This window comes from Symphodus melops, assembly GCF_947650265.1.
Source record: "Symphodus melops genome assembly, chromosome: 11".
Classification (NCBI taxonomy): Eukaryota; Metazoa; Chordata; class Actinopteri; order Labriformes; family Labridae; genus Symphodus; species Symphodus melops.
In genome coordinates this window covers 20,320,921-20,343,727 of record NC_136701.1, presented here as the reverse complement: position 1 = coordinate 20,343,727, position 22,807 = coordinate 20,320,921, and the positions used below count along the sequence as shown (strand labels likewise).

General features: G+C 39.3%; 1 protein-coding gene across 1 annotated transcript in view; it reads right to left on the bottom strand.

Moving 5' to 3' along the window:
• ppp3ca (protein phosphatase 3, catalytic subunit, alpha isozyme) overlaps nt 1–20,692 on the bottom strand; it is a 33,311-nt gene extending 12,619 nt beyond the window's left edge. Inside the window, exons 1-6 of the mRNA XM_079355703.1 lie at nt 20,276–20,692; nt 13,594–13,794; nt 7,781–7,905; nt 7,513–7,624; nt 6,944–7,089; nt 6,705–6,844 (exon numbers count right to left, since the gene is read on the bottom strand). Of these exons, the coding sequence (XP_079211829.1) occupies nt 6,705–6,844; nt 6,944–7,089; nt 7,513–7,624; nt 7,781–7,905; nt 13,594–13,794; nt 20,276–20,330 (779 nt within the window). The 5' untranslated portion in view covers nt 20,331–20,692. The remainder of the gene's footprint in view (nt 1–6,704; nt 6,845–6,943; nt 7,090–7,512; nt 7,625–7,780; nt 7,906–13,593; nt 13,795–20,275) is intronic.
• Nucleotides 20,693–22,807: the final 2,115 nt, after the last annotated feature.

The window sequence follows — 22,807 nt, the reverse complement described above, 5'->3', positions numbered from 1 at the left end:
AGATTTATTTAAAAAAAAAAAAAAAAAAAAAAGGAACAAATACAAGAGGACAGAAACACAAGACCCATTTTACTTAGGACGGAGAAATAATCAGAATTGGGACACTTCCAGCCACAGTGTTAATATAGTCCAACATTTAGCAGCTCTCATCACAGTCGTTATGTAATACCTAGAAGGTTGTGTTATGTCATATAAATTCAAAATGAGTCTCCAGGGTTAGAAAAATGGATGCTAGATTACGGTTTGATTAACTCGTTTAAAATAAAACTCGGCACCATTTCAATCTGTCTTTTCCCTGGGCTTTGTTCAGTTTGGAAAGAACATTTATTTCTTGCATCTGGCTCATCAAAGGCACATGTACAGAACACTAAATAAAGATCCTTAAATCCTGAACAAGAAGGCTAAAAGGTCACATATTATTCATAATCCTCCTCACAATGGTCTTTTACGATGTAACCTCCCAATTATAAGAAAAGTCTGTCCTCTTCATCTTTAGCCTGTTTCACTTTTCAGAAAAAATGTGATTCAAGCCATTTGGAGATTTTCACCTTCATGACATCACAAAGGACAGTAAGCCTTCCCCCAGTTGGACGACACTCCCACAACAAGGTGTTTGTTCTGCCCTGAGTCTGCCTTTTCACCATAAACTATCAGACATAATGCAAGAAAGTCCAAGCCAGCCAAACCCTTACAGAGAGGGGCGTGGTCAGACACAGCTTATTTACATTTAAAGCTACAGACACAGAAACAGCCTGTTCTGAGCAGGGCTGAAATGGAGGGGTTTGTAGGCATGATCAAATACAGGCGCAGAGTGGATTTATAACAAGAAACGTATCAGACATGTTTTGGGGACTTCTGAAAGACTGAGCCTTATTTAATCTTGTTAAAAATGAGTTTAATAGGGGACATTTAATCAATGCCCAATGCTGCAATAGTAGTTCACAAAACTAAATAAATCAGACATGTTGTGCATTCTTTTCAAATGCCCGTCTATAAGTAGACAACTTGAACCTACATAACAAATGACTGCCAGTGCTTTCTTTGATAATTACAATAAATAATGTTATGTCGGAGGCTGAACAAAATCACTTTTTTGACTTTCAGCCAATAAACGAATTGTGATAATAATGATAGTGTCTTTCACATTTTTGATTGTTTTCGGCCTAGGGTGTAAAAACTGTAATTTTAAACTTTAAAAAAAAAGCTGAACGATAATTTTCTTAACATTTCATCACATCAATTTTTACTTAAAATTGTTGACTACCTTTCACACCATCCAAAGATGGCTGTTGAATTGCTTTAACATCCATTATTATCCAGCCATACAATAATCATACAGTTTGTCGTCCCCAGCAACAATCCTCTCATCCGGCTCTTTCTTACAGTCAGTGCCATCCCATTAAACTTTCACAAGTGTTTAAAATATTCAAGTGTTCAAATGTTTGTGCTGATAGAAAAAATGAGACTGCTGTGCCCTGAGCACCTGGCCAAACTGTGTCATCTTCATATATCTAGGTCACATGAAAGACACCCCCTAGCTGGCCGATATATACATTACAGGAATAGCTGCGGCTCTCTTCGACGATGGCTGACAATGCACCCTGATAGAAGAGCAAAACGCTGCTCTCAGAAACCGTTACGTAAGTATTGCTATTAAAAACACATCCACAACACATTTGTAACTTATAAAAGGGTAATTTTTGCATCACTCTTATTTAAAAAAAAAAAAAAGAAAGAAAAAAACGATGTTTTTGAAAAGCAACTGTTTCACAGTACGGGCCGAGACTTAAAATAAAACCATAAAAATAAAGCTCCAAACATGCACTATACTAATTTATTTTTTGTCCACTCCAACGGTATCTATTGATTACTGCGAGGGAACACAGTACACACACGTTGCTTGCCTGCGGCTCACATTCCTTCTCTCCCCTTTGTGAAAACACACAATTATGTGTTGGAGAGCCTGTGAGCGAGAGAGAGCGAGAAATCTGACAAGTGAGTATGAGCGAAAGAGACAGAGAGAGATGGACGTGCTGTGTTGTGAGTGTGAAACTGAAAGGGTTTTTTTTCCCTTTCCTTAGAAGAAAATCCATCTGTCCATCAGGCTAGTGGTCATCCTATTCACTTACCTCCACATAAAAACAAATTTTATGGCCATACAGAGTCCCAGTTCATTAGTGAATAAGAAATGACACTTGGCTAGTTGTTACTTTAATATTGCAATAGCACACTACTGATGTGTTTTGTAGAAAAATCAACAATTCATGTGTCGTGTCGCCAGAGTGAAATGACAAGCGACTTAAATCTGGCTTTAAAAATTGAAAATGCTCAAATGATATCAAAGATCCGATTCTCAACAAGCTTTAGAAACATCTCAGTGGCAATAAACCTTCATAACTCCCTAAAAATAGAGCACTAAAAACGGCTAATTTACTGTCAAAACCATTAGTCAACACTGTGTTGGTATGTCCTCCATGGCTCCACTAAAGTACTCTAACAGATATAACAAGTGTGCTGCTACCTTCTAGGCTTAAGTTTGAGTCATTTTCCCTGAACATTGTCTGATGCTGAAAATGAAGTCAGCTGCAGTGACCTCTTGAGGCTGGCTCAAAAACAAAGGAATCAACCTGAAATACAGTTTTTGTCTCTATGAAACGTATTTACTGTCAAACTTTACAGGATGTAAATGTGTTTATAACTCATCTGTTTAGGTTACATCAGACCAAAGAGTTTTCCTTAATTAGGGGCGTGGCTAATCTGACTGACATGTGGGTAGCGATTTGCCAGGGAGCGTAGTAATACGTATTTCAAACATTCTCCGTACCTCTGAGGAGCCTGCATTTGTATGGCTACTTTTGAGACAGTGCTTTTTATTGATTTTCTTTTAGGTAGGGGGTTTCAGATGGCGCTGACAAATTCTCCCGAGTGTGTGTTTGCATGTACAGTTCATGTATCACAACAATCCATCATTGTCAGAATGTAGCTTAAAGTCAAATAACTGCAGTGTATCTGATTGCATTTTAATGTACCCTCTTTCTTCCTAACCTGCTTAGCCTTATACCCACTTCTACTTCACACACAGATTTTCTTGCTTTCCCAAAAAATCCCCAGGAGACTGAGTTTCTCTCTGCTGCATACACTCTGTATAGTTGGCAAGAGTCATAATGATGGAGAGGTAAGTTTGAGAGTGAAGGCAGAACAAAGCCACGGGGAGATAGATGACTATAATAGCAGCATCCTCCACACATCTACAGAATAATCCTCACTAAGCTCCTTTCTCTCTCTCTCTCTCTCTCTCTCTCTCTCTCTCGCACACAGTGGATGGATGGTTTCTTACTGCTGACCATTCAACAGTGATGAAAAAGGAAGTTAAAGGCCAATCGCCTCCTTTTTCTATACATGTCAAAGAGTGCTGGTGACCTCAACCAACACATTTATAATCGCTTCGTCATTTTCGATCGTGTGTCAGCTGTTGTTTCACTTTTTCTTTTTAAGGTTGACGTATCTGAGTCAATCACTGGTTTCAGTTCATGTTAGGTTAGTAACAAAGCCAGCTGTTAGATTAGCACTTAGACATGTTTTGTCAGATGTACAATGGCCACTGAGGAAAGCAACATTCAAATAGTCTTATTTGGTATTTTCATCGCATTGTGAACATCCCCTTAAACGCTCCTAGAACAAGCGCTGAGGAACACACTGACATAAAAGTATATACATGCTACATCTTTCGACGTATACGTGAGGCTGCTTCACTCATCCAACTTCCTTGTTGGTGGCAATTTGGTGGCAGCGGCAAGAGTAGCTAGTGCCGTTCATGCTTAAGAAGGGGGAGGAAAATATGATATGATAAGAAAACAACTCGACTTCTTGAAATGATTTGAGATTCAGAGGACACAACGCTGAAAATACAGGTGCTGTGTAAATCATCCCAGACAGTGGAAAGACAAGAACTGCATGTTATAGTTTTTTGGGTTTTTTTTATGTATCAAACATATTGTCATCATATAACGCCAGCTGTTTTTTTTTTTTTTTTTTGGGGGGGGGGGGGGGGGGGGGGGGGATGTCCTTTATTTACCAAACACATTAAAAGTCAGTCGCACAGCCATTATTCCCGGAAATATTAGCAGCAGCATAAACTTTTCGGTCGCCTAGTAACAAGGTGAGCTGGCTGACGAAACTTCTCGTATCATAGAAACCCACATTTGCCTCTTTTACGAACCAAAATGAGAAAATGAGAATGATTATGCGAATCCTAACTGCAATTACTCTGTGCAAACAGAATGTCATTTCCTCTCTGTGGAGGACGAAATCTTCCCAGCTTTACTTTTAGTGATTTGTTCGGAGCTGCAGCTCCCACGCAGGGGTCCGTACTGTTCTCTACCTTCATTAAGAAAACTCTCACAACAAGCGCCACGCCACCTAATCTCTTCTCCTCACCACCACCTACTTCCCACAGCTCTCTCCCATCTCACAACAGCATTAGGACAGTGCTCCCTCCTCCTCCTCCTTTTACATGCCTTGTCATGGATGAATAGTTGCATAACACACTCACCCCCCCCATTTGCCTCGATACCCTTTTTTTTCTTCTTGTTCTTCCCTGCTGATCTTTCGACTTTCACGATCTGTTTAACCTGTTCTCAAAAGCAAACATTAACCCCTGGAAAAAGACCCTCATATACTCGCAGATGAAGCAATCCAATAAATCATTCACAGTCTCATTAATCACGCCATGCTCACAATGAAATAGCCATTATAGGCTGTTAAGTGTGTGTCTTCTGTTTGTTTTGTTCTTTTTGGTTTTTCTCAGGCAGTCATAAATGTTTGATATCTATTTATAATTTATCATCTTAACATCTATTTTTGATATTAAGTTTCTAGGCTTCTGTGTGACAGTCTGATTTCTGCTTTTACTCCAGCAATTCTCTTCAAGGTTTGAATTAGAACTCATCCACACAGATCCTTTAGTCCTATGCTTTTAATGCCCTTTCTTTAATCTTCTGTTTGAAATCATCCGTCCAACAAAGCTGAAGCAAATGTTGATGACTCTGCCCTTTTTTCACGATCAGCCGGTTTTTGGCCCACCTTTTGAACGAGACAGGAATTATGGTTGAAAGATTCCCATGGTGAGTCACAACCTTTCATTCTCTTAAGTCTAAACTGTAATTAGAGACCATCAATGAGTCACAAGGGAACACCTAATGGATTCAGTGCACCATATGATCAACATTTAAAGGAGGTGATGGCTTGCAGCATGTCGTAAACAAGGTTTCAGGCTGCTGTTGATGCATGCATGCAGAAGCCTCTTCTCACTCTTCAGTAGTCATATACGTGCCCTTTTTGTTCAGAGGCCCAACACTTCCTGATATGTAGCTGAAGGTGTTTTGGTCATGTCGTACGAAGAGCATTTTAGTTAGACGAAGGCAGCAAATGGTTCAGACAAACAAGCGGCTTTCATCAAGGAAACTGGGATTTGATAACTGTGTGAAACCAAATTTTGACTTCTTTTGAAAAGGTGACTTCTTTTATTCTGTAACATATGTAATTGAATTATTTAAACTACAATAAGAGTTATTCATTATGTCAGTTTCTTAGACCAGTGCTCCTCATCTGGTGGTTAAGAACTCCAAAGTGGGTCACAGAGCAGCTTTCTGAGGGTCCAGAATGACCCTGTTTAAACACTTTTGATTTGTTCCATTTCCTTGTTCTGTCGCATGTTTTCTATGTACATATTATCATATGTACAGCACTTTGGAGACATTTCTTTGTTGTTTAAATGTGCTATATAAATAAAGTGGATTGGATTGGATTGGATTGATGTTTTCTACCATCTGAGGTCCAAACTGCACATTTTTTCATTAAATATCTGATTGATTGAAAATATTAGAAATGTGGGATGTGAATGTTCATGGAGGAGTTGGCGGTGGGTCCTCGGGCTCGACCACTTAAGAACCACAGACGATGTTGTGATATTTAAAGCTCCTATGAGGATTTAAACAAGGCCATCAGTGAGAAGATTGTTTGTTTCTCTGAAGTATTTTTTTTAATGCTTGTAACCATAGCCACCACGTAGGTGTTAGACAAAGAGAGTTAAAAGAGAGTACCCCAAAAAAAAAAAAAAAATCCCTCCAGTCTTTCAAATTTTCTCCACTTGTGACATCACAAGTTTTCTCCACATATCGCATCGACTCCACCCCCAGCCTAGAGCAAAACTTTTGTGCAGGTCTGCCATTTTTAGTCTCTCTACAGAGGAGTGATGTCTACTGGCAAAACTCAGGGGGGGCTCATTGCATTTAAAGAGACACACAGACCAAAAGCGGAGCGTTCTGAGAGCTGGTTTATACAGGGTCACAAACTTCCTTCAGATGTTTTATTTAGACCACAGGACACTGTTTGAACAGGTAGAAAAGGTGTATAATATGTCTCTTTAAAGTCGTGAGGTGGCATATTGACAGTTGATGACTCGGTGCCCAGAGGGTGTGAGACTTATTTTACCTATATATGTATCTTTACTGTCACACTGTAAAGCACTTACAGTAATGTGGAGAGAGGAGCAGTTAAAACAGGGAACGGTATGAGCGAACTTGGATTTTAAAGCAAGTGTATGTCCTCCCTCGAGTGTAAGTACAAACAACCACAGTGTTCGGGTTATAATAATCCATAAGGTCCAGAGGAGCTGCAGGGAAGAAGAGGCAGGATCAGCTCACCTGTAGAAGTAGGAGCAGCCTCGCACTGTGTTGTGGCTGAAATATTCCTGGGTTTTCTCATTGCCAAAATCCTCCAGAGGATCAGACCACAGCAGGTCACACATGGGCCCGAACGCCGGCGGCTCCTTGAACCGATCCAACTTGACATAAAGATGCAGAAATTCAGTTGTTGGGAAAGGAACAAACAAAGAGAAAAGATACAACTAATATAAATGTATTTTGCAGCTGTAAGTCGTTACCTTTTTAATGTCGTCTAAGGTGTGTATTTCAGGTGAGAGTCCACCGTGGACACACAGAAACTGTTGGTTCATGAGGGCAGCCAGGGGAAGGCAGTCAAATGAATCCATACACGAGTCGTACACCTGCTCTGAGTACTTAATTTTACCTGACAGAAAACAGCAACATTATGAGAAAAAGAACCAGAACCTGCTTATTCCTTTCTAAGCACAATATTCCCTCATGGAATGAATATGTCCAGTGAGCACTAACTGAGCACTACACAAAACACAATCTTATTTTATAATTTTGATACTCATCCATTTTAGTGTTCTATGCAAAGACGTTAACACAGCACTTTTATGGGCAATGTGATTCTAATGAGAGGATTCAGAGACACTGAAAAGGAAGCAGTTAAAAACTTTAATATATAAACAGAAGTTTTGTTCATCGTAACATGTTGTATCCTTTTCTTCTATAAAACCCTACAGAGCTACAATGACACTGTGCTTGCGTAAATGCTGACGCGCTTAATTATACAAGACGGGTAGATGAGTTTGGAGACAGCTCTGTAGCACTGAGATTTACTTACATTCTTGTTTGAAGGTGAAATATTCTGTCAAATGTCTACATTCATGGTTTCCACGAAGTAAAAATAGCGTCTTTGGATAGAGGATTTTCAGTGACCAGAGGTATAAAACACACTGTAAGAAAACACAAACATAAAAACAAAACAAAAAAAACCCAGATGATTACAGCTCTGCAAAATATCATCATAACTTCAGGTAAAACAAAATGCAGTACGTGAATCTTTCTGCACTTCTACTGTGACACACTTCATGATATTGAGACGATTTTACCTCAATACTGAAGTAGCCGCGGTCGACGTAGTCCCCGAGGAACAGGTAGCGCGTTGTGGCTGGTGATCCTCCCACTTCAAACAGCTTCATGAGATCAAAGAATTGCCCGTGGATGTCGCCACACACTGAAAAGCAACAGCAGGACAGCAAACATTTCAGGGTTAAGACATGTAAAGATCTGTCTCTGAACTCTCAAGCCTGGAGTTTCTCGTGAATTTCATTGGACATAGTTGTAAATGCTATGATATAAAACTGCATCAGAAGAGCAGGAGATACGATTGCCCCTTCTTGAGGTTTGAACAAAGAAAACGACAGAGAGCAAGGCGAGAATGATCAGACAGGATCTAATGGCAGAACAGAGATGTACGCTTTGTGTCAGAAGTGCGTGTCTTTGCTTTATAAATAGAGAGACAGGCAGGCCGGAAGCACAACAGAGCTTGTGTTCATAATTGTATCTCAACAGCCTCAGACCTTCATCTGCGATAAAGTTGATCCATCTTATTGTTTTATGGTTGAGGCTGCTACTGTGAAGATATGAAAGTAATAAACTTACAGTGGCTGTCATCTATAATTCATTCTGCATTAGACTTCATTATTGATGTTATGTAACCATAGACGCAGCCATAAATGAAATAGCTGTACTTTCAAGACAGGAGACAACATGTTGTATTGCATGTTCATTTTGTTCATTTTGTTCATTTTAGTCATTAAGGGTTTATAATCCTGCAGTGATAAATTGATTAGTTGTCAATTATCACATCAGCCGTTAATTACTTAGATAATATATTAGCAGGCCTGTTTTTTTTTTGTTTTTAGTTTCTTCACTCTTCCATGAAAGTAAACTACCAAAAAACTTCAAATAAAGACAGATCACACTGTAACGCCCACTCCCTTTAACTGGCCTGCTGTTGCCACAAAGCGAAAGATAAAGATGAACTCCAATATGTGTCCAAGAAAGTCAGAGTAATGCTGGTATGTGGGACGTGAAGCAAGTTTGCGTGTTGTCTTAAAACTCAAGACTCAACTCCAATTGATTAATGATCATGTTTGTTTATCGAGATCCAAATTTAATATTTTGTAGACTTTGATGTGCAAAAAGTTAAAAAATAAATAAATAAAGTAATTGAAAGCCCGCCTTGCACCGACACCAAAAAAAAGACAGGATCATTTCATAAACTGAACCTTAAACAGAAGCTTTAGGGTTCATATCTTTGTATTGTGGTAACAATAAGATACCTAAGGATTACATACATTTTTACACCTTAATAATTGTTATTATAAGGACTTTGGCAAGGACTGATCAACATTTTAAACATGTGTTCTGTAGTTTTAAAGACCAAACAAATAATCCATAATAATAATTATCTACAGATTAAACCAAAATCAAAAGAAGCAATGCTCTTAAAAACACTACATAACATGACTGCGTAATTCCTGCAGCAACATTATTTAATTTAATCTCCGACCACAGTCCTACAGCCAGCATTAAAACACATTACATTACTGTATATGAGAAATGTTCTGATTACATTTAGCTCCCCCCAGGCGAGAGAGTAAACTTACAAAGTAGTGGATCCATCTTTTTATGAAAAATAAGTGTTGTGGACATGTTGCTTTACTAATATTACCCTTGATGCTATGCAATGCTACTCTTTTGCTTTTGTTGTTTCACATTTCACAAGAAAGCATCTGATGGTTTTGTGTGGTCGATCACTTATAGTCCAGATTCTTATGTTAACTAACGCTGCATTTTTAGCAGTAAAAACAGCCGATATTTATTTCTCATACCAGCGAAACTCTGATCTAAGCGTCTCCTGTCCCGAGGCTGTCTTCATATTTAGATAACATTATGGTCTTTGGCTGAGAGGTCTCTGTCCTCCCAGAGAGAGTAGAAGCGCTCACCTCAAAGAGGTAGAGGAAGCTTGAGCCCCGAGGGAGACGCTTTCTTTTTCGCAGTGAACACTATGGCTCTGGAGTGCAAACCTACATCTCATTTCCTCACTGCCTTCAATTTTTCATTATCATCTTCCTCTGTCTCCTTCTCTCCTACTCATCCTCCATCTCCTCTCTCTTTTCTGTCTCCCCTATCAGCTCCACAGTGGCCTTCGCCCACTCAAAGCTTAGAGCAATGTGAGTAGGAGACTGCTTGTGTGACTAAAGCAATCAAACTAACACACACACACACACATGTTCACGCACACACAAACAACCATGGAACACATCCATGCAAGTAAAGACCCACAACTGCCTCATAATATATGACTACACGCACACAGCTGCAGAGACATTTGAATATAACTCGAGCTTACAAAGATGTAAAACAGACTTCCACTCTCACAAATGCCCGTACACAATGCTCAGTTCATCATCCATATTTCATGCTTGATACACAGCCTCCATTTTACTGACGCCAGTCAAGATGAGCAGCCTGAGACCTCCCTGAAGTCAAAGTGCATTTCATCCATGAGTCACCTTTTCTTCAGATTAACATTACACTTGCTTTCAACAAAGACAATTGAATGTATAATTAATGGTCCACAGTTTCATGTGAAGCTGAATGGAAACATGAGCACCAAGTTCAAATGACCAAGGTGTAAAATTTTTGAGGAACCATTTTATAAAATACCTAAGTATACAGAGATATTAATCTAAGATATTTATCTAGCCAACCACTTGATTGGACATGGACACAATCATTTTACACAAATCTCTTCCACATATCTCAAATGGCTTTTTAAGAGGTAGATTTGCCCTTTACTGGATAGCAGTGGTTGAATAAAACAGAGATGGAATATCGGAGAGAAAAGGAGGGGGCGTAGCGTAAAGGTCTATGTCAGGGATCAAAGCATTATGGCCATATGGTATGCAGCCTTAAAGCTCCTCTGAGGAGTTTTCACCCGGTAATGAAACACACTTAAATGAATATTGATGCCTCTGTATGACCTACTAAAGCAAACCTGACCATCAGCATGAACATTGATCATTTCTATAAGGTTGTTTTTATCGTCTGTGTAGGCGTCAGACTAAGTGAGTTCCAGCACACTGTGAAAACAGCCCTTTAAAAAAACCACAGATGAATGAATGAAATTTACAGTGACTGATATACTTTTCAATGGGTGTATCGATAATATTTTAATCAGAAAAAACATTACTATTGCACATACAGGACACAATCAGCAAAGAGAGAGAACGCACTGCTTTAAATCACACGTTACTGTTGTTTAACTGATGCCTTTACATGGACACACTACATTAGTTGATCAGGATTACTTTTAGAAGGAAGTAGATTTACTTGACTCTCTAAAAAAGACTCAAAAAGCTCGCAATGCTGTTATACCTTCATTATCAAAAAGTTTAATCCATATAGACTTGCGATTTAGTCTTCTATTAAGGGCCTGATGAAGGCAGATACACTCCAGTTTGTCTGAAATATTAGCCTCTATGATAAGCTCATGAAGAGTATACCAGAAACTGACATTTTCCTGCAAAAATCATTTACATATTGCTCTAATCTTTGTTTTATCTTCGCCTGTGCCCTCAGTTACCATGTTTATTTTGGTACTACAGCTACAAACAGCAGCACTGTCAGTCCACATCCTCTCACTCTCTCTGAAGTCTTGCAAGTCTTCCTCCACTCTCATAGCTTCTTTTCAAGACTATACAGAAATATTCCCATAAACGCGATCATCACGTAAATCAGAAAACTGGTCCAGGCTTTCATGTCAGATTAAGTGGACTGAAAGGATTGTGATTTCTCACCTCCTATCATCACCGGGACATTTCTTCAAACATCAAAAACCTCTGTTTTATAATTCGTTTAGGGGCTATTTAGGCCTTTGTTTGAGAGACAGGACAGTAGAGTTGGAAAATGGGGAGGTAGAATGAGAAATGACATGCAGAAAAGGAGCCATAGGCCGGATTTGAACCAGGAAACAGCCCAAATCAAGGAAAACAGCATCTGTACATTGGGACCGCCGACTAACCACTGGTCCACCAGCGCGCCCCAAAATGTTATCACTAATTAACCTTAATCTTTCTAATCATTTAGCTTAGTGTATTAATATCATAATCAGCATGTGAAAGGATCCATAGGTCAATGGACATCATTGGTGAAAAAATGTACGTGACTAATTAAAACCTGGTTAGACGTTACTTTGTCTATTAGTGGGTATAGAACAACTTGAGAAGCACACTGGCATCAGATTATCCTCTTGAACCTCTCTAACTTGCTAGTCTATTTCCCTTCAGATCAAGCAAAACAATAAGGATGGCCCTCAGTTTGCCTGGCAAACAGCAAACCAACAGGTGTTGCAACGATGGAAGTGGGCTAGCAAACTGGTTTCAAAACCAATTCCAGCGCTGACTAAACACTGAAGCTTCCGTGACTGTAAATTGGTCAATTTAAACACAATATGTATTTAAGCAATAGCTTGCTAGCCTAGCATACTACTGCTATGTCGCACTTTTTAATTGATCTCATTGTTGTTTAATAAAAATGTGTCCTGAGGCATTTGGTCTGTGCCAGTCGATAAAGCCTTTTGAAAATGGAGAATAAACTGAGATGTTAAAAAACATTTGAAGACTCATTTGGACTGTCAGCTAGAACATGTTGTTCGGGTGTCTTGCTGCCTCAGTTATTAATTAATAAGGCTCCCTAGATTTTTTTTTTTTTTTACAGTTTCTACTTCTAACTAAACCAGAAAGTCAAACAGAAGATACAACCACCCTGTTACAAAATGGCACAAATCAGGACTCTCTCTCCTTATTGATTTTAATGGGTAGACGGAAATATCAGAGACTCTCAGTGTTATGTAATACTTTATACAGCCTCAGAAACAAGAACCTCCCAAATGACAATGACAGTAAATTTAGGCCTGCTTGATATGAGAATAATATTCAATGAGCAATAACATTGTTCAATATTACGCTAACAATATGAAGGGCAATAAAATAAAAATAAAAAAACAGATATGACAGAGTATATATTAGAGATTGGTCACACTTGCTATGTCTCTCTGCTGATCTTCATTTGTGTTTGCAAATTTATACATTCTCTCCACAAAATTGGCATTAATTGATATTGTGTTATGAAGGCTGGGGCCAATCCCAGCTGTCATTGGTTGAGAAGCGGGGTAAACCCATGACTAGTCACCAGCCAATCTTAGGATTGACATACAGAGACACATGACCCGGCACATTCACACTCACACCCACAGGCAATTTTGAATCACCAATTAAGGAGGAAGCCGGAGTACCCAGAGGGAACCCACGCATGCACACGCACACATACAACCACCACACGGAGAGGCCCCGGTCGAGGCTTCGAAACCAGGAATCTTCTTGCTGCGAGGTGATAGAGCTAACCACTGCAACACTGTGCCGCCCCTCCATCCAATAGGTGAGGTGGGTGAGTGAGAAACAAATTGCTTGTTTTTATAAAGTGTAAGTCCCTGATTTCTTGTGATAATTTCTCACTGTGGATTCATTTGTTTTTAATGCTTATGTTGCGATAATAATTATAGTGGGATTAATTATGCAGTGACTTAAATTAAAATCTCTTCAAACCCATTAAAGTTTTGCTATAGGGCTACTGTTAAATTCAGCCGTTTTATAATGATACACAGTATAGTACTAAGTCTTAAATCTAAAAAAAAAACCCCAAAAAAACGTATATGACCATCTTTGATTTTAGCCTCTATCACAGTCATAAAAATGTGATGGATAAAGTACTTTAACTCTGAGTCATGTGTGATGTATTGCAGATGGCGGTGAGTCTAGCAGGACAAGCTCCAGGTAAAGAAGAGCAAAACTACCTGTGACTGGTGCCTCGATGTCCAGTATGGTTTTCTCCTGGCGCAGGATCGATGCTCCCTCGTTAATGATTCGAAGTGCCACGGCTTCCTCCACACGGCCCTCCTTGGTGAGGTGAGCCTTCAGGAGATCCACTCGAGGTTTCCCTTCACAGTCGAACACTTCCTTCATGGTAAGGCGGTGGCTCAGGGGGAAGGGGACAGCTGAGGACGGAGCATACATGATGACATTTAGAAAGGGGACACTGCTGTAACTATGGCTACTCTTTATGCCAACAACAATACAATTGGTGGCTCCTGTTTTTTTGGGGGGTTTTTTGCACTATTGTGACAGCATGGTGTCAAAAGCTGCACAGAAATTATACCGGCAAGGAATTCATGCAGACATCCTATTTGAAGAGCACAATCTGTATTTTTCCTGCAGCATTAATGTGCTGCTGCTTCTTCCATCTTGTCGACTTGCAGTTTACATCTTTTGCATGCAAATAATATCAAACATCAGAGAGCCCGAGCGATTAATCGACCAGCCATAATATCGGGAGATATTAGCATATCCAGCGACGACCAGATATTCTGACATATTTTACTAAACACTGTACAGTTAATATCTCTAAACTTGTTTTTCTCTACTTTGTGAATGAACACATTACTGCAGGTTTGATCAAACTGTCAGATAAGAAAAGGTTATTAGAGTACAGATGTGTTCATGTGTGTGTTCATGCTAAGTATCTTCCGAGTGCAAGATAAAACTCCCAGCTTACATCTAGGCACTCGATTCATCCAGCGCTCTCTCTGGACTGCTAAAGCCTATCGCCATTAGACTGCACCAGTCACCTACTCAACAGACTGCCTGTGAAACTGTGATTCCAGCATCAGATCATTACTTCAGTAGCAGGCAGCAAAGGTTATTCATTAGATCGTGTCCGGATCTGTCTGTGCTGTGTGAGCACCAGCTTTCAGGTCCCACGTATGGACCTTAATCTACAGATCATCTGGCTTAACACAGAAAAGTCTTTCAAGTGTCGGAGCTATAAATAATTCGGATGAAAAGGAAAGTTGCAAGTCCTCAAATGTATTTGAAGGGTTGGTGACAAGCGCACACATACACTTTGAAAATAGCAGAGCACATTTCCCTTTGTTACAGTAGCATTTTTGTGTACCTGTACGTTTTAACGTCCCCTCTGTCACAGTGTACTACAGTACTCTGAGACTTCCCCATTTTGCAGTGGCATATGATTGTCAGGAAGACATTACACCCTGTATGATGGATTTAAAGTGTCCCACAGTATGAAGATAACGTGACATAAATTAAGTAATAAAGTAATATATAACTCCCTACATGAACAGCTGAATTCTTTCCACTCCAGAATCACTTAAGTGACTGATACATGGAAACAATGTTGTTTGAGCATTGAGCATCAGGTGCAAGTTTAGTTTAGCTAATACACACTATACTGATCCCTCATCAGCTAATTTTATTTAGAAGAAATTGTACCTGAAGTTGTTGCATGCAGGAAGCCTTTTTACTGTTTGTGACATTCACTGCGATACACAGGTGTGACGAACTTTTTGAAAACTTTGAAGAGCGTTGTGTGGACCACAGCCAAAGCATATTATTCTTGTACACTCAGATATCTATAGATGAAAAGAAAATCCCAGTAAAGGAAGGTCACAGGACTAGTTACGTTGTATGCGTTGAACTACTCTGGACAAATTCTGCAGCTCGTTCTCGTTCATGACTTCCTGTGTGTTTGTCTTAAATGTTCTCACTTGTGACATACATTCTGCTTTTAAAGTGAAGGGTTATTACTTTCCAAATCTTAAATTACTTAATTACTCTATGTTGTAAGTACACTTAACATTTTAAAAAAGTACATCCTGCTATTGTTATTTAATATCCTGGAATATTAAATGTAACGTTTTTTTTTTGCAGAAATAAGTTTCCTTACTTTGGATCAAATGTACTTTAAATAACAAGGCTTTGTATAATAGATGGAAAGAATACTCGAGTATTATCCCACTACTCAAAGTGTTAACAGCTAGTATATTCAGAAGTTGCCAGATGTCAAAGCAAACAGGGCCACTGTGATGACAAAGGCAGAGTCTCAAAGCTCTGGCTTATATCGAACATGATCAACATGCCCTTTAATAATGAATGCTTGACTGGAGGAATCTCAAAGTCGCTGCTCCTGGAATAATGAGGCGAGCCCCGGCAAGTGGATTTAATGGGACTCAAATTTTTCACAGCATGCAGTGTGTATCTGTGATGGTGATGGGTGCTTTTTACACTTTACCAGTTAGTACAGGCTCAGCACAGTCATCACTCAAGTTTCTCAAGTTTTGGTTAGGGTAATGTCATTGTGCACTGATGAATTTTCCAACGCTTTGTCTTGGATTCTTGGCATTCAAACCGACTGTACAGGGACTGACATTGACTCTACTTTGCAGTATATCATTAACATGCAGGAGTGAAATACCTTCATACATTATTTGGGGAGGGGGTGAATAAAAATGTGATTTTCTGTAACAATAATGTGTAAAAAAACCTCTTTAAACAATCCCAACTGGAGGACTATGAAAAGGTAAATGGCTTACAGAAAACTGAAATAAACCCACAATACACGTTATTTCTTATTTAATTGCTGGCTTCTTTTTGATCTGTAAATTGAATTGAAGTGTAGTCACATGAGGATTCTTTTCAAAGGAAATGACACTTATCTTTTATAGGCAGAATCGAGTAACAAAAGACTTATTGCACTACTTACATAGAAATCTGAAAAAAGCGACCCAGATCCTTCACACGCCATCTCAAACAACACACTTCACAAACAACACGCATATGTAGACACACAGAACCACTCTGATTTAGATGTACTGCGAGATGAAATGAGATGAAAAGCTGACTTCTGTTCAGCACCCGAGCAGAGTTGAACTATGAAATACTGTATGTTGCCGGGCAACAGCAGCAGCAGCAGCAGCTGACTGTTGGAGTACAGCCAGTACCGCCACAGAATACTGCAATTTGCATCAGAGGTTCACATAGATGCTTTTGGAAAAAGGCTCTCACAGTAGACACATGTCAAATTATCCCATTATGTTGTGCAGACTGTACTGTACACAAAACCCATAGTCCTCCATTCTGCAGTCTTAAAACGTGTGTGGTGCTGAGGTTCGTGTTGCTAATGAGCAACCCCTGGGAAAGCTGGATGGTATCATCTGACTGATCAACGACAGAGTGCGCATTTCTGGGATGTGCAAATAACATACAGAGAAGAAGAGTCAGGCTCAGACCATCGAATGCTATTTACACGTAAAGATAAAGAGGATCTATTTGTCACAACACAACTACTGCTCCACTGTGACCATTAAAACGTCATTATTGTCAACACAAGTGTTGCTGGAATCATTTTGCATATTTGCAACTGAAAGCAAGAGTCAATATTTTAGCCTTCTGCAGGATGTGTTGATTTTTTATAGCTGACACATTATGTATCATTGCAATGCTTCTCTTATTGTTGCATAATATGGTGGGAGTTACGGCTCTTACAAGGGAGACGGATCCTTTGGCTCTTTCCCAGAGAGGTAAAAAAAAAAAAAAAAAACTTTCATCATGATTATGTTTTTATTCTTGTGGTTAAAAACTTCTTCTAGCGTTTATCGCCAGGAAGCAAACCAGTTTAGAGTTGCTCCGGGACTAGATTGGATATGTGGGGAAATTTGGGGCTGTTGAATAAAGACATTTTTCAATTTTAACTTAGTCATACTTGAAATATTAAAAATGAATGCATTGTTTTTTAACTATATACATTACTGCATACAAATGCATTTAAACAGATGTCTGTAGCTTTAAAAGATAGATAACACTGTTACAGATTTACAACCAGCAGTCCTAAAATACAAAGACTGGGGTAGTCTGTGAAATCCTAAATGAGAAGGACTTGATTTTATAAGGTGCTGTTGTAAAGTAAGACATTTCACAAGTGTGCAATAGGCCTTCCTCCCTGAAATAACTGACCTGAATATGCCGCTTGATGCCCACAGCACAGTGGTGACAGAGCTGTGGAAAACAAGTTGCACAGGCCAGCAGTTATTGTATCTCTTAAGAAATGTTCTGTCAGCTTTAAACATGTAAGACAAAACAAAAACTGGATGAGGTCTAACTTAGAGATACTGAATGTGTGCAGGGATAAAAATAACTCGGAGTGGCTTGTAGTATCGGTGCTACATATGCACACACATCAATGATCACCTTTTTAAGCTTACTTTGATCACCTTTTTCAAGCGATAGCATGTTGGGTTTTAGAAAAGGAGAGTATGAGAAATAGTTAGCCATTCTGATCGCTCAAAATGATCTAAACAATTCGTCTTTATGTGTATAATGCCAATTCTTAACACCTTATCTGTCGACACCTTACAAAAGGAGCAGGTCTGCATCGTGCACTTTTATTATACAGTATTTGTAGTTACTAAGACCCAGCATTAATCCACCATGAGCACAGCAATAAGCAACACTTACCAAAGTAATCCTTTCCTTTTGCACGACTCACCATTGCACTATTTTCTTATTTAGTCTTGTACGTATCAGTCTTTAATTACTTGCTTATATGTGTTAGTTTATTGTTAATGTTTACATTGTACTAAGAGAGCCCGGTCTACCAAAGTTAAATTCCTTGTGTGTTAAACATACCTGGCCAATAAAGCTGATTCTGAGTTACAGTGGACAGAAAAACGTCCTTTAAGAGGCAGAAACCTCGAGCAGAACCAGACTCGTGGTGAACAGCTGTCTGCCTTGATGTGTTGGAGTTGCAAAGTGGGACAGAGGGAGATACAGAAAGAGAGAGCTGGATAGGGACAAACAGAGCAACAACTACAATGAATACCAGTTATGGCGATAATGTTAATGGGGATTAGGAGTCACAGACCAGGTGATTCAGCAAGTTTTGTAAAAACGCACAGCCTGTGGCTACCTGAAAAGCCAATTAAAAAGCAAGTGGATATAATCTAACACCCAATACAAAGAAAATGCCTTGAGTTCTTTAAACACTGTGCAAAATATCCTAAATGTTATGTGACTATGTTACAAAAGAAGAACACTGAGTCAGATTTTTTTTGGCTGGGTTGAGTTTGCTGATGTAAACCTTCTGTTTGACATATTTTTGAAAGCCTGGATGTCCGAGAATTTGTTTCTCAGAAAACGAACAAGAGGAACTTGCTTAAATTGCTCAGACACACAACAAGTAATTACAGTGTCAATATTGGCAGACTTTGTAGTCCTGTTGAGGAACATAATGGATGACAAATGACAATCTCCTTTTTGTGTCTGTCTGTCTGTCTGTCTCATGACATGACATCACATGTTGATGTTTGTTTTTATTCATGGGTAGTATTATGAAGACACATAAGTGTGTGCAGCATTAGAGTCCAAGACAATGTAGTACAGACGTTGACTTGTCGAATCATAGTGTTTTATATCATGAAGTATCGTATTGTATCATATGTTGGTGTATCATATGGTTTAGTCTGTTTCGTATCAGATTGTATCCTGAACCTTCTCGTCTGCTGACAGAGCATGGAGTATTATAAACTGGCTAGATTTCAGGACTTACTCTATGTTGTTTGTTACACTTCAGTATCAGTTTTTGCTCGGAAACTACTTAGCAGTGATGTCATTGTTTGTTATTTCACACTGATGAAGTGCTTGACTAATAATTATAATGAATTAAAGATTGTCAATGCCGCTTGGAAGGCCGTAGCTGAACACAGGTTTTTTTTTTAAACAAAAGCTTTTTCAGTCGTAACATCTTACCGTATACGTACATGACATTAGCCTGCAGTCAGTGTCATTGTGTATCTCAGTGCAGATTACTCTGTGTTTCTACAACTCTGTAGCTTAAACGACCAAGTTGTTAATGCTGACTGAGCATTGTTAACATCCCCATAATATACAGTACTGCATGTGAATTTATTCCGGCTCTGTGCTGACTGTGAGCTGATCCATGGTCAAAATGAGAACAGCTAAATGAGTTATGGCACAACTGTGTGCACTTCATCATCCTCCATTGATCCAAGTTTGTGTCCTCAGTAATTCCCTCATCTGGAGCTGCTTTCTCAGCATCTACTGACGCTGCTTTTGGGTTTCCTTAGAGATCTCTCCTAATCAAATTAAAACATGACTCACTCCTGGTAAAATATACCCCCATTAAATGTCAATTTCATGCCCGTTTCCTCTTCCACTGGCCCTGTCAAAGCCTGTGAAATCCTGCTGCATCACTGCCCCAGCTCCTACCAACCACAAGCTCACACAGCAATTCAGCTGTTTTTTCTCCCTCTCTCTCTCTCCTCTCGAAGCCGGGATGCAGTCAAGCCGTGACATCAAAAAACTGAAAAAGAGATGTGCGTTTTTGCACAACATAATAAAAATGCATATTCTCTGGTGCAGTGCTGTTGTTTCGAAGCGTTATCCCCGTTTTCGTGGGGGCTGTGCAGCAGCAGAAAACCGGATTGTTTATCAACATCAAAGCTCCAGCAGCCCACTACACCACCACGAACACAACTTGATGGCCGCAAACACACCATTAAAGCACGACATGAAAATTAAAGCCACAATCTGTCGAACCAACATGAGCCAACCGGTGGAGGTGTTGTTCAATATTTAGAACCAAACGCAGGATGCAGGCTCACTTACATTTCACCATCCTGTCGGCGGCGTTTAAGACGATGTCAGCGTTAGACATCTTCATGGACAGTTGATGTCTTCGTGGCTGAAGCGATTTATCTCTCCCTGCTTTTAGGATGTACTCGCAGTTCTTGTTGTCGAGATGCTACTGATAATGTGGCATCACTCAGATGATGCGCCCCCTCCGTGCGTCGGTGCTGCCGGGTAGGACTGCTGCTCCCCAGGCAGGCGGGCAGGCGGGGATGGATGGATGCTGGATGCTGTAGGAGCTGCTGCTGCTGCTGCTGCTGCTGCTAAGCTGTTAATGTGGGGGAGGATGCACCGAGAGAGAGAGAGCGAGCGAGAGAGAGAGCGAGGGAGGGATGGGGAGGGAGGAAGGGAGAGAGAGATGTGCAATATCCCGACATGGCGGTGAAGGGAACTCCCACGCAAATGTTTCACGGGACTGCCTGATGCTGCCATCAGATGGAGGTACAGGCGGGGTTGCCCCCCACGCACGCACGGAGTGCCATGTTTGGGTATTCACTAAATGTTGGTACGCGAAGGCCCGAGAGCACGAGGCCTCGGTTGGTTTTAATGTGTGACATTAATGATGAAGACGGGGTTTGATGAGGCGCGCGCACATGAATATTAGAATTTGTACAATAGCAGATGAATTTCACATGATGGCGACAATTCATCACAAATGGTGCACATTTTACTCCTCGTGTTGGTTTATATAGCCCAATTTCTATTGAAAAATATATACATTTTAAGGCAAATGTCACAATAATAGTCTACTATGGCTACAACGTACTTCGAAATTAATTCTGTTTGGTTATTTCAAATAGATTTTTGCATGTATTACATTCATACAGTTTATCATTTTCACAAATATTTTTTGAAATCTACAACCCAACATGCTGTTGTGCTGTGAATTATGTGAAAACTAATTTTATTATTCTGGGTAAAAATCAAGTCAAATACAAACTAGAGACAAACTTTTCATTTATTGTTTATTAATGACTTCTGTTTGTTTCACTTAAAATAGTGAAAACGTATATGATCAAAACGGCTTGAAGCAAATCAACTTACGTGTAGGAATAAATGAATGTGTAGTTGTACCCGGAGCCATCTCTGTATATGGCTCTGGTTGTACCTACAGAATGAATGTGTAGTTATACCCACAGAGGCACTCAGTGCAGTACCACTGACCACCAGTAGAGGCAGCTGGCGCTTACTCTTTGCTAATAACATTTTGAAATGTTTTGTTGTGTTTGTGTAGGTCATTCCAGATGTGTTTGTTCACCACCTTATTTGCCTCTATGAAGGTTTATTCTCTGATAGGCCCACTGCCCAGAAGAAATTTAGTTTTGCTTATGTAAATTATGTAATCTGAATTTTGGTCAACATTATCATTCTTATTATTGAACGTCAAGTGTGCACGTCAAGCTAAAATTTTTTTTATCACTATGATGTTTTAGACATCTGTTAAATTGACTTTGACATCATTAGTCTTTAACACAGCAAAACACAGTTTACATTAAATATGTCACAATACATTTGAAATCAAAACGTATAAACGATCAAACTAACAGCTTGTTCTTTTTAACACATTTACAGCGAAGATTAATTTATTTGAGGCAAACAGGTTGTGGAGGTAATAAAATGGGAAGAATTTCGCAACTTATCTAAAGCAGTTCTCTCAGATTTCTTGTTTTTTCATATTGCTATTAATAAAAATCATCTCATTAGATCTATAATACCAGCAACCGGTCTGAGACATGAGAGTGATTAATTTCACATGGAAGCTGCCTCTTTGAATGCCTTAGAACTCTCCAATATCTGAGACGGGTGCACATGAAAAGATTTGAATTCATCAGTGCTATAGATTCATAAAAACATGCCAACTTGTTTCAGACATACTGGCCTTCATCAGGGCAGTTATCTGATCAATTTAGTCTTTTTTATGTTTTCTCCTCTGTGTGCCTCAGACCTCTGTGATAGCTTCTTAGTTAAATTCCACTGAAGAGCAGCAGAGACGCACATTTTTACAACATTTTGTAAACCATTTTTTAACACCCATGCAACACTACATGAATCTGTTTTAATGTATCTTTAAGATGTTAAGATTGGATACATTGAGGTTTTTTGAAAGGAAAACATTGGCACTGATTTTCAGGCACATTTGAACAACAAGGCAATTCAAAGTGCTTTACACAAGACATCAAAAGCATCATGACAGAGGAAAGAAAAGATACATACACACAAAAAAAATCAGTGATTAAGAATCACTATTTAAAAAAGTTAAAAATCACTGAAATTATTAAAACTTAAAATTTGTTCAAGTAAAAATAATTCAAATAAAAGTAATTTAAGGAAGAATTTAAAAGTTACAGTGCAGAGTATTAAAATATATTAGTTAACGGCAGCAGTAAACAGGTGAGTCTTTAACCTGGATTTAAACCTGGTGCTGAGAGATTGAGCTGACACCCACTTTTCTGAGAGTTTGTTCCAGATATAAGGAGCATAGAAGCTGAAGGCTGCTTCTCCATGTTTGGT